The sequence below is a fragment of the Humulus lupulus genome, chromosome 6 (assembly GCF_963169125.1).
Source record: "Humulus lupulus chromosome 6, drHumLupu1.1, whole genome shotgun sequence".
NCBI lineage: Eukaryota > Viridiplantae > Streptophyta > Magnoliopsida > Rosales > Cannabaceae > Humulus > Humulus lupulus.
Genome location: NC_084798.1, coordinates 48405613 through 48421211, shown reverse-complemented (window position 1 = coordinate 48421211; position 15599 = coordinate 48405613). Strand labels below are relative to the sequence as shown.

At 35.4% G+C, this 15599-nt stretch overlaps 1 protein-coding gene across 2 annotated transcripts in view; it reads left to right on the top strand.

Annotated features, from left to right (window-relative positions):
- Window positions 1-1201: 1201 nt before the first annotated feature.
- Window positions 1202-15599, top strand: part of LOC133782147 (UDP-glucose:glycoprotein glucosyltransferase) — a 40577-nt gene continuing 26179 nt past the window's right edge. For both annotated transcript variants that reach the window (XM_062221355.1, XM_062221354.1), the window contains exons 1-9: window positions 1202-1534; window positions 3770-4210; window positions 4356-4509; window positions 5200-5371; window positions 5981-6054; window positions 6750-6846; window positions 6919-7031; window positions 7130-7245; window positions 8721-8778. In XM_062221355.1, coding sequence (XP_062077339.1) covers window positions 1368-1534; window positions 3770-4210; window positions 4356-4509; window positions 5200-5371; window positions 5981-6054; window positions 6750-6846; window positions 6919-7031; window positions 7130-7245; window positions 8721-8778 — 1392 coding nt within the window. In that variant the 5' untranslated portion in view covers window positions 1202-1367. The remainder of the gene's footprint in view (window positions 1535-3769; window positions 4211-4355; window positions 4510-5199; window positions 5372-5980; window positions 6055-6749; window positions 6847-6918; window positions 7032-7129; window positions 7246-8720; window positions 8779-15599) is intronic.

Below are 15599 nucleotides of genomic sequence, written 5' to 3'. Positions count from 1 at the left end.
CCTCCAACCGCAGATCCTATATCAGGTTGCCTTCTGTTACCTAGTGGGGGATTTTTTGGCTCCCTTCCAGGTAGCCCCTGTTCATCACTGACCAGGCGTCTTGGGCTTCGGGGATGTTGATCATCCCTGTTTTTCCTTTGGGGCTAGTCGCCCTGTCGACCAGACCTTGGCTGATACTATACCTGTTGTCGACCAGATCTTGGCTGATGCTGTTCTGGCTGCCGACCAGACCTTGGGTGGTGTTGTTCTGGCTGCTGACCAGACTTTTGAAGATAGGCATCCTCTCTCGCTGCTCGAGGTTGTTCCTGCCTCTAAGGATTTTTTTGCCAAAACGTTGCTTTTTCGATGTAAGATCGATACAATTTCGATGCAAAATTGATGGTGTTTCGATGCTTTTTGGCCAAAACGATATTTTTTCGATGCAAAATTGATGGTGTTTCGGTGCTTTTGCAATGCAATAATGAAAACTTGTGTTGTTAATGCAAAATCAATGGTGTTTCAATGCTTTTGCGATGCAATAATGAAAACTTAATTTTGAGCCAAAATGATGTTTTTTCGATGCAAAATCGATGTAATTTCAATACTCTGCACTAAAAATTGATGAAAACTTTGGATGTTCATATATTTTCACTCAAATGTCTATTTCAGATGATTTTTTTTTTAAATTTTGGTATTTTTTTGAGATCTACAAGATTAGAATGAGAGTGTGAAAGAATGAGAGACGTTAGAGAGAGATGAGTGTTTGAATGCATAGGTATTTTTGTTCGAAAAATTAAAACTATTATATATTTGGGATAGTAACATATGTTGATATTTTAAAATAAATCACTATATTATAGGGCATATACTTTGAAATTTCCCTAATATTATTGCAAAGAATGTTGTTCAGAGTAGGTTCTCACTAGTTCAAGCTTTCATTCTTCTATTCAAAAAAAAAAAAAAAATGTGGAGAGCTAACACAAAATGAGGTTCTCACTAGTTCAAGCTTTCATTCTTCTATTCAAAAAAAAAAAAAAAAAATGTGGAGAGCTAACAAAATGATCAAATAAAAAGATCCAATCTCTCAGCGCCATATCATTAAAAACACGTGTATTTTGTTCTCATGGACCAAAATACCCTCCATCTTTTTGTTTCAAAGACAATTATACCCCCAAAGAACATAATCACTCACTCTCTCTCCAAGTCGTCTCCTCCGGTCATTGCTCTTTTAATAGCGTGCCCAGAAACCTTCTCTCTTCCGATATTTCATCAAATTCACCAAAACACACTCGAGCTTCACTCTCTGATTCATCAATGGCGGATACCTATTGACCCAAATACAACTGTACTCCGAGCCCATTGAGATAAAGCGTTGGATAACTTAGAAAATGGAGATCCGTTTTAGATCAGGGTTCTGTTCTGTTCTTCTAATCGTTCTGGTTTGCTTTGGACCATGTGGGTTTAGTTCCGCCTCTGCTCTGAATCGAAGGCCCAAGAACGTTCAGGTTTCAGTTCAGGCTAAGTGGTCTGGCACTCCATTACTCTTGGAAGCTGGGTATGTTGTGTTGGTTTATATTATTTATTTACTTTTTGTTGTTAAAATTCCCATATTTTATATTGAGTGATAAATTTATTGTATACTTTCAAATAGGATTTTGTTATATAACATTTTGATGCACATGATGAGAATTGAGCTTGAATTAGGTTATCATATAAATATTTGATTTATGATCAGCATTTTGTGTAAGAGAATTAGACAATGGAAGCTCTCTACAATTGCATTGTTGCTATAATGGAGGGTCCTAAAGGATTGGAAGTAAAAAGAGGTTGATATAATGTTAAAATAAAATAAATGAGAAACCAACTCTGTATTGCGAATTTCACAAGTTGTCAATCAAATTGGAATACCAATAGAAGGAAAGAGTTGGAGAGAATTATTGTGAGCTGATCGGCTATGAATAAAGCAGTTATGACAAAAAAAAGTGTTTTGTATAATAATATTCTTTATAAGAATTTGGTTTCAAAATTTATTTTTCAGCGTTCTGTATCCAGTATAGTTGAAGGTTGAGTAGGTGTGCACACACAAAATGACCCAATTGTTTTTATATACATATGCATGTATACTCTATTTGTTAATTTGTTATTTCTTGTTTATTTATTTATTTTTAAAATTTTTAAACAGAATTCTGAATGATAGAGAAGTTCCAAAGCTAATTCAGTTAGTTATGTTGGAAGGTGGGAGGGTTTGTCTCAATATAGAAGATAGGAGGGATTAAATGGGTGATAGTTTAGGAATATTCACTTGTAAAATGGCATTTGAATGCCTAAAATTCCAGTTTTTTCTACAAAACTGTTTCAGCTTTACTTTCATATGGAAAAGTCCAATTCCATCCAAATAAAGGTGTTTCTTTGGTTGTTGTTTTGGGATTGAATTGGTGTTCATGAGGTGTTACAGAAAAGAAGGCCCTATCAATCCGTATCTTCTGGTTGGTTTGTACTTTGCAAGAAGAATGGAGAAACAATAGATCATTTTTTTTTTCTTGATGAGGAGTAGGCTGTTCCAGGAGTTTCAAGTGCAAAGGGTGGCCCATCAACATTGTTCAGATCTATTTGGTCTTTTATTTCAGGGAATAAGAGGAAACAGAAGCCATGGAATGTGGCAGCGATGGCTATTTGTTGGGTCATATGGTTAGAGCGGAATAGAAGAATTTTTGATGAATATGAGGGCAAGTTGGACAACTTGTGGGATGGATGTTGATATTGGGAAGCTATCTGGTTATTTAGTGTAAAAGATTTCAAAGGATTTTGGTTTGATGATTTAGTTAGGCATTGGAGTTTTCTTGATGTAACTGTAATAGTTTGATTGGAATTTTATTCTGTAAAGTTTGGTTTTTGTTTTGCTGCTGGGTGAACCCTTTTTTCACCCTTGTATTTTATTCTATGATTACTAATACAAGTACTTTCATTTTAAAAAAAAATGCTATCTTATTCTGATTTCTCTTTTTCAGCCTTCATGTATTATTCCCTCATCATTACAAGTTGCTGGTAGTCTTCGAAAATAATGCCATTGACAAAATCTTTATTTTTATTTTATTTTCATAAATTTATTTATTACACCCTCTGTAATGTATTAAAAAAATATGGGCTCGCATGATTTATTAAAAACATGTTACTTTTATTTAGTGGAGTTATTTGTTTATTTTTATATAAAGAAAAAGCCTGAGTGAAATGTAAATTTTTACATTTTCTCTAGCTTTATTCTTGGTATTAAGGTTAGATTGGAATAATTGACTTTTTAATGACACAGAGGACAATATTGTGTTGATTTGTGAAGGGATTTAAATATTTGGTAGCTGTTTGATTATACAATGTACAAAGATATATATTTTTCATTCAAATAAAACGTATTATTTTTTATGTTTTCAGTTTAAATCAATCAGCTGTAATCATGCTTAGTTTGTTGATGTCCTAATGAATTGTTTGTTCTTGTAATAATTGTCTTTGTAAATTTTAAATTGTTAGTATAGCTTTTGTTTCCTAAGAAAGACAAAAGGGATATCTAGTTTATGGCTGAAATTATACCTTTGGTGTTTGTAATGACAGTTGGAATAAAATTCTTCTTTTATTTATTTATTTATTTTTGGGATAATAAATATGCAAATCATTATTCTACACACAATTTACTTATTCAGTTTTGGGAAGTTAAAGTAATATCATCTGCGTAAATGTTATTAGTTTCTGTTTCAGCATTTTCTTGACTTGTGAAGATTCTATCTTGTGTCTCTTGCAGTGAACTATTATCCAAAGAATGGAAGGATCTATTCTGGGACTTCACAGAGGGCTGGCTTAAAAGTGAGAAGGATGATGTTGAGACTTATAGTAGTGCTAAGGATTGTCTGAAGAAAATTTTAAGACATGGACGCTCTCTTTTAAGTGAACCATTGGCATCGATGTTTGAATTCTCTCTTACTCTGAGATCAGCTTCCCCAAGATTAGTGCTTTACAGGCAACTAGCTGAGGAGTCTCTTTCATCTTTTCCTTTTGCTGACGAAATCGGTGTTGCTGGGGAGCTTTCAGAAACAAATGAGGACATGCAAACTAAAAAGTCAGATCCCTTAACTGTTGGTGTAAACCCAAAAAGCCCTGGTGGAAAATGCTGCTGGGTAGATAATGGGGCCACCCTGTTCTTTAATGTTGCAGAATTACAATTGTGGCTTCGCAGTACTAGTCGGTAGGAACTATTCTATCTGTTTTTTATGCTCTTTTTCTTTAGATGTTTGCCCTGGTGGAAAATGATGTTTTGGTTTTATGGTATTTATTAAAAAATTGTGCCTTATAAGTTATACCTATGCATATTTTTGTTTTGTTGGTTTCAGTACTGGAGATTCATTTCAGCAGCCTGAACTTTTTGACTTTGATCACATCCACTTTGATTCGAGTATTGGAAGTCCAGTTGCTATCCTTTATGGAGCTCTTGGAGCAGATTGCTTTAGAGAGTTTCATTTCGCTCTTGTTGATGCTGCCAAAGAGGTCCATAACTCGCATTATAGGAACATTATTCCACTATGTTATTGAAACCACTGATTGAACATGAACTTGAATTTTTTAGTTTTGTTGCTTCTTGAATTTGCATTCTAAACTGCCATTTTCATAGTTTAGTGGCAGAGAATACTAAGTTAGGTGTGTGTTAAATCCAATTATCTTAAAAGCCTAATAGAATGAGCAACGTTGTATTTTTGAGGTTTTGTTTTCTAGTGCTATATGTTGCTTCTTTACAATTCAAAATTTAGTTGGCTAAGTATTTTTTAGCATATTTGCTGCCAGCTGTAAGTTTTCACTAGTATTTTTGAACATCCATGTAGCTATCTATAGTCAGAATTCTTTCAAGTACCGTGTTTCTGTTCTAGATTCTATCGTTTGGGTTCATATTACATGGTGAGAATGCAACATATATATATATATATACATATTTATAATAAATAATAGGCTGCATATATTGATAAAAAGATGATAAGATACATCCAAGCTTACAACCCATGAGCTAACAAAGTGAAGGAGTTACCTTTTTTTTTTTTGAAATAAAACCTCAAAATATATGAATTAGAATATATATTTTTTTAATTTTTCTTTTGGTAGTTGGCTTGGTAGGCATTCCATTTTTGTCACCGGTTCATGTGTTTATTATCTACTTAGTTGATATTTTATCTTATTAACTTCCAGGGAAAAGTTAAGTATGTTGTCAGACCTGTATTACCTTCAGGCTGTGAAGCACAATTTGCCCATTGTGGCGCTGTTGGCACACAAAATTCAGTAAACCTGGGTGGTTATGGTGTAGAACTTGCTTTGAAGAATATGGAATATAAGGCTATGGATGACAGTACAGTAAAGAAAGGTTGGAACTGTTTGTTTTTGTCTTTGAATGCAAAGTTCATTTATTCTAATGTCATCTGGACCATTCTTTAGATTTAAAGTTTAATATAACAAACTATTTGTCTGCTTTTTCTTTTGTAATAATCTGTAACATGTTTTAATTATCTGTCTGCAGTTTGTGATGTAATATTCTCCATTTCTGTTGTCATTCAGAACTTGCTTTACATTAAATTTATGATATATATATTTACATATATTTGTCTTCCAAGAGATTAGTGCTCGCTGCGAGCTAAGTCCCAACTTCCCATAAGAACTTTCTCAATCAGCTGTTCTGGCCAGTTTTTGGGCCTTATGGTTAGAAAGAAACAATAGGATTTTCAGGATGTGGAAGATGGTCTCATCCATTGGGATAAAATTAAATATTGGATGGTATTTGGGTCTTTAAAATGAAGGAGCTCAAAGCTTTTTCTTTTTCAGTGCTACATAATGATTGGCCCTCTGGCTGTATTCTTAGAAGACGACTAGTCATCTTTTATATTAATGTACAATCTATCATTTTTATTAAAAAAAAGAAATTATGATTTAGTAATTCAAAAGAAATATTTCTCAGGAATTTGTGTTTGAGTTGTAGGTGTCACGTTGGAAGATCCTCATACTGAAGACCTCAGCCAAGATGTTAAAGGGTTCATATTCTCTAAAATTCTGGTTTGTATCCTTTTAGTTATAATTTTTTGTTTGATATCGTTTATATTATGCTTGAATTTTTGTTGGCTTTGTGTTTCAAAAAAAAAATTGTTTGCTTTGGGGATACATGTCACATGATAATCATATATATATATATGTATGGAAATTCTTAGGTATGGGCATCACTTTTGTCCCTAATGATAGGGACAAATCTGTTTTCGGCACTTGAAAAAATTATAACCCAATTTTTTTTACATAACAATATTCATTGCAGTTATAGCAAACATCCCTTCAATTTTCGAGATATACATTGTGTTGAAAACAGAGTTCATATACATTGTGTTGAAAATAGAGTTCAAACAATCAATTGAAAATAGAGTTCAATTTTCTTTTATACGTGGACAATTAGCTATTTTGAACTCTATTTTTGGTATTGTAAATAATTCGAAATTTCCCGAAAATTGGTGGGGTGCTTGCTATAATTACATTGTACTCCATCATATAAAAGAAATTGGGTTATAATTTCTCTACATGCTAAAAACAGATTTGCCCTTACCAGCAGGAGCAAAAATGATGCCTCACCTAAGAATCTCCCTATATCTATGTGTATATAGTTATTTTATATAATTTGAGGTTTATATGCTGCCACTCTCATAATATTGTAGTTATGTGATTCTCTGTTATATTATTATTAATGTATGTCCCTTCACTTACAGGAACGCAAACCTGAACTAACATCAGAAATAATGGCTTTTCGGGATTCTCTGTTATTTACAACAATATCTGATACACTTGATGTTTGGGAGCTAAAAGGTTTCGTGTTGAAAGGCTTTTCTTGTATTGGATTTAGTAATGTGTGAGCAAAAATAACATTCTTGTCAACAGATTTAGGACATCAAACTGCACAGAGGATAGTCCAGGCATCTGATCCTCTGAGGTCAATGGAAGAAATCAATCAAAATTTTCCTAACATTGTTTCTTCTTTATCTCGTATGAAGGTACAGAAATCTGTCACAGTAATTGAAGTTCAGAAAAGATTTATTTTATTGTATTACAATTATCCTAAACTAATTTAACTGTAATTGTCATTTTGCAGCTGAATGATTCAGTAAAAGATGAGATAGTTGCAAACCAGCGAATGATCCCACCTGGCAAGTCTTTAATGGCACTCAATGGTGCTTTAATCAATATCGACGATGTGGACCTTTATCAGTAATGCTTTTTGCTCTCCCCAAGTTTCTTTTCCTCCATTTCTAGTTAAGCCTCAGTGCCACCTGTGAATTTCAGGATAATAGTGAAGTGGGGGGAAGAATTATTTTATTTTATTATGTTTTAAAAAGAAACAGTTAGGGCTGGGTCTGAACCCCAGACCATTCACACACACTCACCCTAACCACTTGAGGACACCACTTGAGATGTCCTCAAGTGGACTTTTTATTGTGAAGACATTTACTAGAGAGGATAAAGTTTATTTTTGATGAGGCGGATAAAGTTCATGCAGATTAGGACCTCTCACTGATATCTGTTTTTTGTGTTTTTTTCAGATACCTGAATGCTGTTTGAAAAACTGTAACAGGCTTCTGCCTTCTTTTATATTGGGAACTGAGTTTCCTTGTGTTTTAAATTTTTTTTCACATGTTTTATGGTCTCAACAAGCTCCACAATCATTCAAAAATTCTTATTCTTTTCAAAGTACAGCTTTGTTTGTGTTTTCCTACTTTGACTATAGAAGACATTGTACCCTCATACAAGTTAGATATTTTTTTTTTGTTATTTTTTTTCTAAGAGCAAATTTTGTATTCATAAGAGATAATAGGGCATTACAACCTAGAAAACCATCAATAGGTTCTGCATTCTAAAACATATATACAAGTCAGATTAATTTTACAGAGGAATATTTTGAAACTTAGGAGTTAACATTTCTTATCAAGTTTGATCATTTGAGACCCTGGCAAATGCATTCTCTAATCTTTGGATTGTTATCTATCTTTATGCTGTTTTGCAGGAAGTAAATTGTAGCAATCAAAATTTAAATTAGAAACTTTTGTACATTGTTACTAAATAACATTCTACAATGGGCGCAGTCTAATAGTAGTCATTTTGACCTACAATGTTGAGGTTTAGGTAGTAAAGGACTCGGGGTTATATTTTCCAAGTATTATCATCTAATGATAGAATTTATAGTTAAATATCTTAAAGTTGGTTGCCTAGTAGAGTTAGAACTACCTATGCATAAATGTGCTAGTTTATTTTAAAATTTTGGACTCTGGTTGCTCAAATAACATGTTATTAACTCCTTTTTTTTTTTATTTCCTTTTCTTGCTTCTAATTCTTTCACTTTTTCTCCATCTTTCTCCTATATGTCACTCTTCGTGTATTCATATTCATTCTTTTGAGTCTATCATTTTCGCTTCTAATCAAGGATAAAAAGAAAGAAAGATAATCATTATATTCTGGATTGAGCAAACCATCAGCCATCCATCCTTGTCATTTTTAAGATCTTTTATTATTTTTGCCATGGATGTCACATTCACATAGGTACTAGAGTTGCATTCCTAGATTGAGCTATGTTTGAAATATGGACTTTTTGGTGCTCAAATAATGCTCATGTGCATGTAAAACTTGTGCCCTTGATTTGGTTGTATAACTTCTGTTACCAGATTAAGAGTTTTTTTTTTCTTTCATAGGTTGGCTGACTTGGTACATCAGGATTTATCAATGGCTGATCAGTTTTCAAAGCTCAAGGTAAATGGTTTTCATCTTACACGCTTAACTAGCTGGAATACTGCTAGATGGTCAACTAAGTGTGATTATTGCTTGAACTATTTCTTCTGGTTGAACAAAAGGTTGTTGACACTGTTTCCTCTACTTTTGTTCGGTCAGTTCTTTTTATTTTTGTTTAAAAAGGCACTTGACCAAAGGGTTTGGGTATCTTTTATGTTGGCTTCATTGTGTATTCATTTGTCTTTGTTTACTTGTGCCTCAGCCCTTCATCCACTTACTGGTATAAAATTTTATCTGAGAGAAAAAACATAGAAGATATATTATGGCCTTGGTTCTTTGCATTTATCTGTATATAGTTGACTACGTCTATGCTAGAGTGGACTGCATAAAATAAGATGGTTTTTGATGTAGTTTTTTTTTTCTTTTTTCGAAAAGAAACTTCTTTGTATTAATATTGTGAGAAATACAAAGACAAGAGAGCAAAATTCACCTCAAAGTATCCGAATACTATTATGAAAACAATCATGTAAAACAAAACAAAACAATAAGACAAAAACTGTTTAGTGCAGAAAACTTCCCCAATCTCTGCTGAGATCTAGGAAGGATAGTCCTTCAAAACCTTTAGCCCTTGTAGACCCAAGTTGCAACCCAGAATTTGGCCTTCTCCCACAGACCTTCTGCTTCATTCTCTATTGTCTTCAAAGATTCTGCCATTTCTTTCTAACCAAGCTGCCCAGAAATTAGCAAGAGTGGCTGCTGTCCACAATGTAGAAATCCTCCTACCTCCTATTTTCTTCCAGTTTATGCAGTAGCATCTGTTTGCAAGTGTGGGGCATACACCGGTACACCACTGTATTCCAAATTCTCTAATTATCTTGTTCCACAGCACCTGAGTGAAAGAACACTCCAAAAATAAATGAGAAATAGTCTCCCCATCTTTCTTACAACAAACACACCATCTCGGAGACAACACCCGATATGCTTTTCTCAGTTGTAATTTTTCATGAACGTTCAGCTTCTCTCAAGCTAGGATCTATTCAAACACTTTGATTTTAGATGGTGCCCAACTTTTCCAAACTAGTTTGGCCTATTTTTCCCCAAGTAGCAAACGGTAAGAACTAAGTCTATGAAAAACTGATTTACATGAGAAGATTCCACTAGTGTCTGAGTTCCACACCCGCCTATCATTTAACAGAGTTTGCACAAATGGTTTTTGATGTAGTTGTAACTTGTATGTAATTTTGGTGTTATGTGCTTCAGTGTTTGATCACGAGTCAGTTTGTTAGTTGTGGTTGTATGAGTCTAGATTTAGGCTTATTGCCTTAGCTGTTTATGCAGTGGAGGGACATCTCCTCTCTTTATGGTGAGTATTTGGGGATGGTTCACTTTAAAGTGGGGCGCGGAGATTTGGTGAGGTTTTGGGAGATGTTTGGATTGAAGGGCAAGCATTGAAGGACAGGTTTCTGGATTTGGCCATCATTTCTCAAGCTAGGAACACTCCAATTATTGAGATGGGTGTTTCAAGGGATGGGGGAGAAGGGGTGGATTGGGACTTTCGTTTCAGAAGGTCTCTTTTCGATAGGGAAGTTCTATCTTTGATTGAGCTTCTAAGGGTTTTGGAGTTTGTTAATTCACCATCAATTTTGGACGATAGGAGGGTATGGGAGCCCGATCCTAGCGAGTTGTTTTCTTGCAAGTCTGCTTTTCAGAAGCTCAATTTTGATAATGGTCGGTTTGATGTGTTGTGGGCTAGGATCTTATGGAAAAGTCAAGTTCCTTCTAAAGTAAAGGTGTTTAGCTGGTTATTGTGCATGGAGAAACTAAGTGTTAATGATGTTCTTCAGCGTCGTCGTCCGTATCTGTGCCTTTCTCCTAGTTGGTGTGTTTGTTGTAAAAGGGCGGCTGAATCTGTATCTCATCTATTTTTGTTTTGTGAGTTGGCCCAGTCAATATGGTCAAAGGTGTGGGGTGAGTTTGGGGTGAGCTGGTGCCATCCTTCTTCTTGCTCTCAGTTGTTATGTTGTGGTTTAATGGGGGATAAACGTTTGAATAAGTTGTGGAGGGCTACAATATTGGCTTCTTTTTGGGCAATTTGGTTAGAACGGAATAGCAGAATCTTTGATGAAAAGATTAGTCTTTGTGTATTCATTTGGGAGAGAATTAAGTTTTGGGTTGCCACTTGGGTGTATCGCACAAAGGGTTTTGAGGGCTTATCCTTTTTGGATCTCTCTAGAGAGTGGAAGAGTTTTTTGGTAGTGTAGTCTGGTTTGTAGGGGGTGTCCCTTTGTCCTTGTATTTAGATTTTTGATTGTACCAAGGCTTTCCTCCGCCAAAGCGAGGGTTATTTATTTATTTGAGTGGGGGCCTGACCTAGTGTTTGGTCTCTATCTCCTTTTTCAAAAAAAAAAAAGTTGTTTCCCTTTGATGGTTCGATATATTATTAACAAATAGTTCCCGTTTCTTATAAAAATAAATAATAGTTTGTAGGATAGGTATGGTGGCAACATGGTAGGCTTTATGACTAGAATTTAACAGGGGACTTTTCAAAGACCTTGAAGAAAATAAAGAGAGGTTTTGGGATAAATTTAGGCATTGGGTAGCCATTTGGCTTTTTAATGTAAAGAAGTTTAGGATTCCGTTCTTTGATTTATTTAGAAAATGACAATGTTTTAGTCTCTTACGTATTTGCTATGTACTTCTTCTGTACTTTTTTGCTGTTTGCAGTGGGTATCTTTATCCATTGTTGCTTGTTTGTATTATTTCATCATTAATAATAAAGTATAATCTGTTATTAAAAAAATGTCTTAAAGGGAGACCTGTAATTAGGATTTTACATGACAGAAGCAATGCAAATTGAAAGAAGCAATGTTTTACTTTAGTCTTCCCTTTACGACCTTTTGCAGTTTTGTACTTCATAAGTCAGTGAATTTAGACTTTTAAACAAGATGGCCAATTGGAGGTTTTCTCTTAGGCTATGTGTGGTTGGAGGGAGACAAGATATGAAAAGAGAGCTACATACCTAAGGAAGGAAAGTGGAGAGAAAGGGAAGGAAGGATTTTGAGAAAACTATGAGGAAAAAGTTATTTGTATTATTTCTGTGTATGATTTACAACCTAGAGCTGAGTATATATAGAGCTTTTAACATATCAATCCTCTTTAATACATAATAATTACAATAAATTAAATTACTATAAAATAAGAAACTGAACAACAACGGAAAACTAAATATTAAAGAAACCAAATCAATAGAGTTTGATTTCATAGTTGTCAACACTCCTCCTCAAGCTAGATTGTAGATATTGATGAATCCAAGCTTGTTTACTAGGAAGTGATATACATTTTCAGATAATCCCTTGGTAAGAATATCATCATATTGGGGCTTCACACTCAATCTTCAATTCTCCTAGTAATCTTTTTATCCACATTGCTTCGCACACTTCATGGGCCATGGCTCTATATTCAACTTCTGCATTGCTCCTTGCAACAACAGTTTGTTTCTTACTTCGCCATGTTACTAAGTTGCCCCACACTAAAGTACAGTAGCTAGATGTAGATTTTCTATCATCAATCGATCCAACCCAGTTTGCATTTGTGAATGCTTCAACTTTTCTTTCGAGAGTTTTCTTGAAAAATAACCCCTTTGCCTGGTGTTCCCTTTAAATACCTCATAACTTGATACTCAGCACTGGGATGACCTTGGCGTGGGTCATGGATATACTGACTCACTAGACTTGCAACAAAGCCAATGTCTGGTCTAATATGTGAAAGATAAATGAGCTTTCCAACTAACTGTTGGTATCTTCCTGTCAACTGGTTGATACAAAAATACTTTTTTTACTCCTAGCAATTTCCATACCTAGAAAATATCTTAGTGTTCCAAGATCCTTGACTTCAAACTCTTTTGCCAATAATTCTTTGACCAATTTCACCTCCTTGGTATTATTGCCAGTGACTATAATATTATCAACATATATAATTAGGATAGTTATGTCTATTTTTCTTGAGTGTTTGATGAACAATGTGGTTTGTTTGACCCTGTATGTAGCCGAGACCCTTGACTATCGTTGAAAAACGATTTAACCATGCCCAAGGATATTGTTTAAGGGCATTGAGTGATTTGTTGAGTTTGCAGACAATGTTGGGAGTTTCTTCAAATCCAAGAGGTTGAGCCATGTAGACCTCTTCTTCTAGTTCACCATTTAAGAGAGCATTTTTTTTACATCTAACTGGTGTAATTCACAATCCAAATTGGCTGCCAGTGAGAGTAGGACTCTGATAGTATTGAGTTTGGCAACTAGAGCGAAGGTTTTGGTATAGTCATTCCCATAGGTTTGTGTAAACCCCTTTGCAACTAACCGTGCTTTGTACCTTTTGATAGATCCATTCACATTATATTTGACAGTGAATTCCCATTTGCATCCTACCATTCTTTTGTCATGTGGTAATTCCACTAGTTTCAAACTCATTCTTTTTTAGAGCTCTCATCTCTTCATAAACAACTGCTCTCCATTCGGGAATCTCAAATGCTTCTTCAATATTCCTAAGAATCACAACATTTGACTAGCTAGTGGATAAAGCTTTAAAAGAAGATGACAATTTTGAATAAGAAATAAACTTGGAGATGAGATATTGAGTGCATGACCTAGTTCATTTTCTCAATGCTATAGGAATGTCTAGATCAAAATCAATTGAGTGGAGATTACGTGACACATTTGGTGGAGAAGGATCTACCATCAGATCGGTCTCTTGACTGTGCTGAGGATTCATGACTTGGTTCTTTCTTTGTTGTCTAGAATAAACACGTAACTCTTGTTGATCGTTCGCAAGATGTGTATCTGTTTCATTTGACTCCGAGGATGGAGCAAGATCTTGTGAAGATTGATCTGCTGAAGTTTGAGTTGAATTTGGAAGTTGTGAAGACATTATAGAAGAATTAAGAGGGATATCCAACCCCAGGGCCATTGAGCTTCGTGGTTGTGATTGTTCTCCCCTTGAAGCGAAGTGGGAGAGAAGTATGGTGTGTTTTCAAAGAATGTGACATCTCGTGAGACATAAGTTTTCTTTGTAATAGAAAAATGGCATTGATATTTTTTCTGAGTAGGTGAGTAGCCAATGAATACAGTGGCTCTTGGGTCAAGTTTGGTACGATCCCTAGGATGGACATGAACAAATGCGATACAACCAAATGTCTTAAAGTGTTTGAAGACAGATGAGGATAGGAAGTAAGGAGAATAGAATATGGTGTCCTAAAACGAAGTGGTCGACTAGGAAGGTGGTCGATGAGATAGGCAGCGGTGAGAATGACATCTCCCTAAAGGTGCTTAGGAACATGCATAGTGAATATTAGGGTACGTGCCACTTCTAAGAGGTGACGATTCTTTCGTTTAGTGATGCCATTTTGTTGGGGGTATCGACACAGGAACTTTGGTGAATAATGCTTTTTTGGGAAAGATAGGGTCCCAAGGCAGTATTGAAATATTCCGTGTCATTGTCTGTTCGTAATATACAATTAGATGTTCGAAATTGTGTTTGAATCATAGTATGAAAATTTCGAAACACATTGTGTCAAATTTGTGTTTGAGTAGGTATACCCAAGTGAGACGTGTGTGATCATCAATAAATTAGATGAACTAACGATGGCCGTGGGAAGTAGTGACTTTGGAAGGTCCCCATAGGTCACTGTGGATTAAAGAGAAAGGGCTGGTAGGTGTATAATTTTTTTGAGGAAAAACAACACGAGTATGCTTAGCCAATTGACATATATCACATTGCAGAGATGTATAATTGTTATTGGAAAATAATGATGGAAACAAATGTTTTAAATATGAAAAACTTGGATGTCCAAGTCGATAATGCCATAATATAATTTTGCTAGAGTTTGAAATAGAAACGAAGTTTGAAGTAGACACAGAAGTAGAAGACAAACTAGATAAACTAGGTTGCCGTATTATTGGTTGACAATTTTCAAAGAAATAAAGTCCACCATAAATCTGATAGGAATTTCCTATCTGTGATGTCCCAAAACAGCCAACAAACAGAACAGAATAACAGAAAAGAAATAATGCAGAGAAAAATTGAATGAAAACCAGCTTGCATTAATACCCAGGTAGTTCGAGAGCCTGGCCTCTCCCAAACAACAGAAACTACAACTCAATTCCAGCCTGAAAAACATATAATTCTGGTCTATCCTTATTTATAGTAAGGTCTACACCCTATTCCCGTGTACCCCACTTACACCCAAAAACTCCTCATATAACTACCTCACATAATGTTTCTTTCCTCTTGATCAGCCCTTACCCCGAGCCCATTTCTACCCTTACCCCTCCTATTGTATACAAAAGTGATGGGAGGTCTATCAATACCGCCGGCCACCAGTTTCACCTTGTCCTCAAGGTGAAAATCGGGGAACTGTTCTTGAATCACAGTGATGTCTTCCCAAGTTGCATCACATTCTGGTATGTTCATCCACTTGATCAAGGCCTGGGGTGCTTCTTTCTGAGTTCCTGGCCTAAACTCCAGCACACTCTCTGGCTGCAAAATCCATTCTAACTCCGCTGTGAGCTCGGGAGGGAGCTTAGTTGGTTGCTGGTTTGGTCCCAGCGCTGTCCTCAGCAATGAAACATGGAAAACCGGGTGTATTGTAGCATCAGGAGGAAGCTGGAGACGATAGGCAGCAGCACCAATGCGCTCTAAAATCTGAAAAGGGCCAAAGTACCTCGGTGACAGCTTCTCATTAACACGTTTGGCTACCGTCCGTTGCCTGTAGGGTCGCAGCTTAACATAAACAAAATTCCCCACCTCAAAATTAACCTCTCTTCTCTTCTTATCAGCTTGAGACTTCA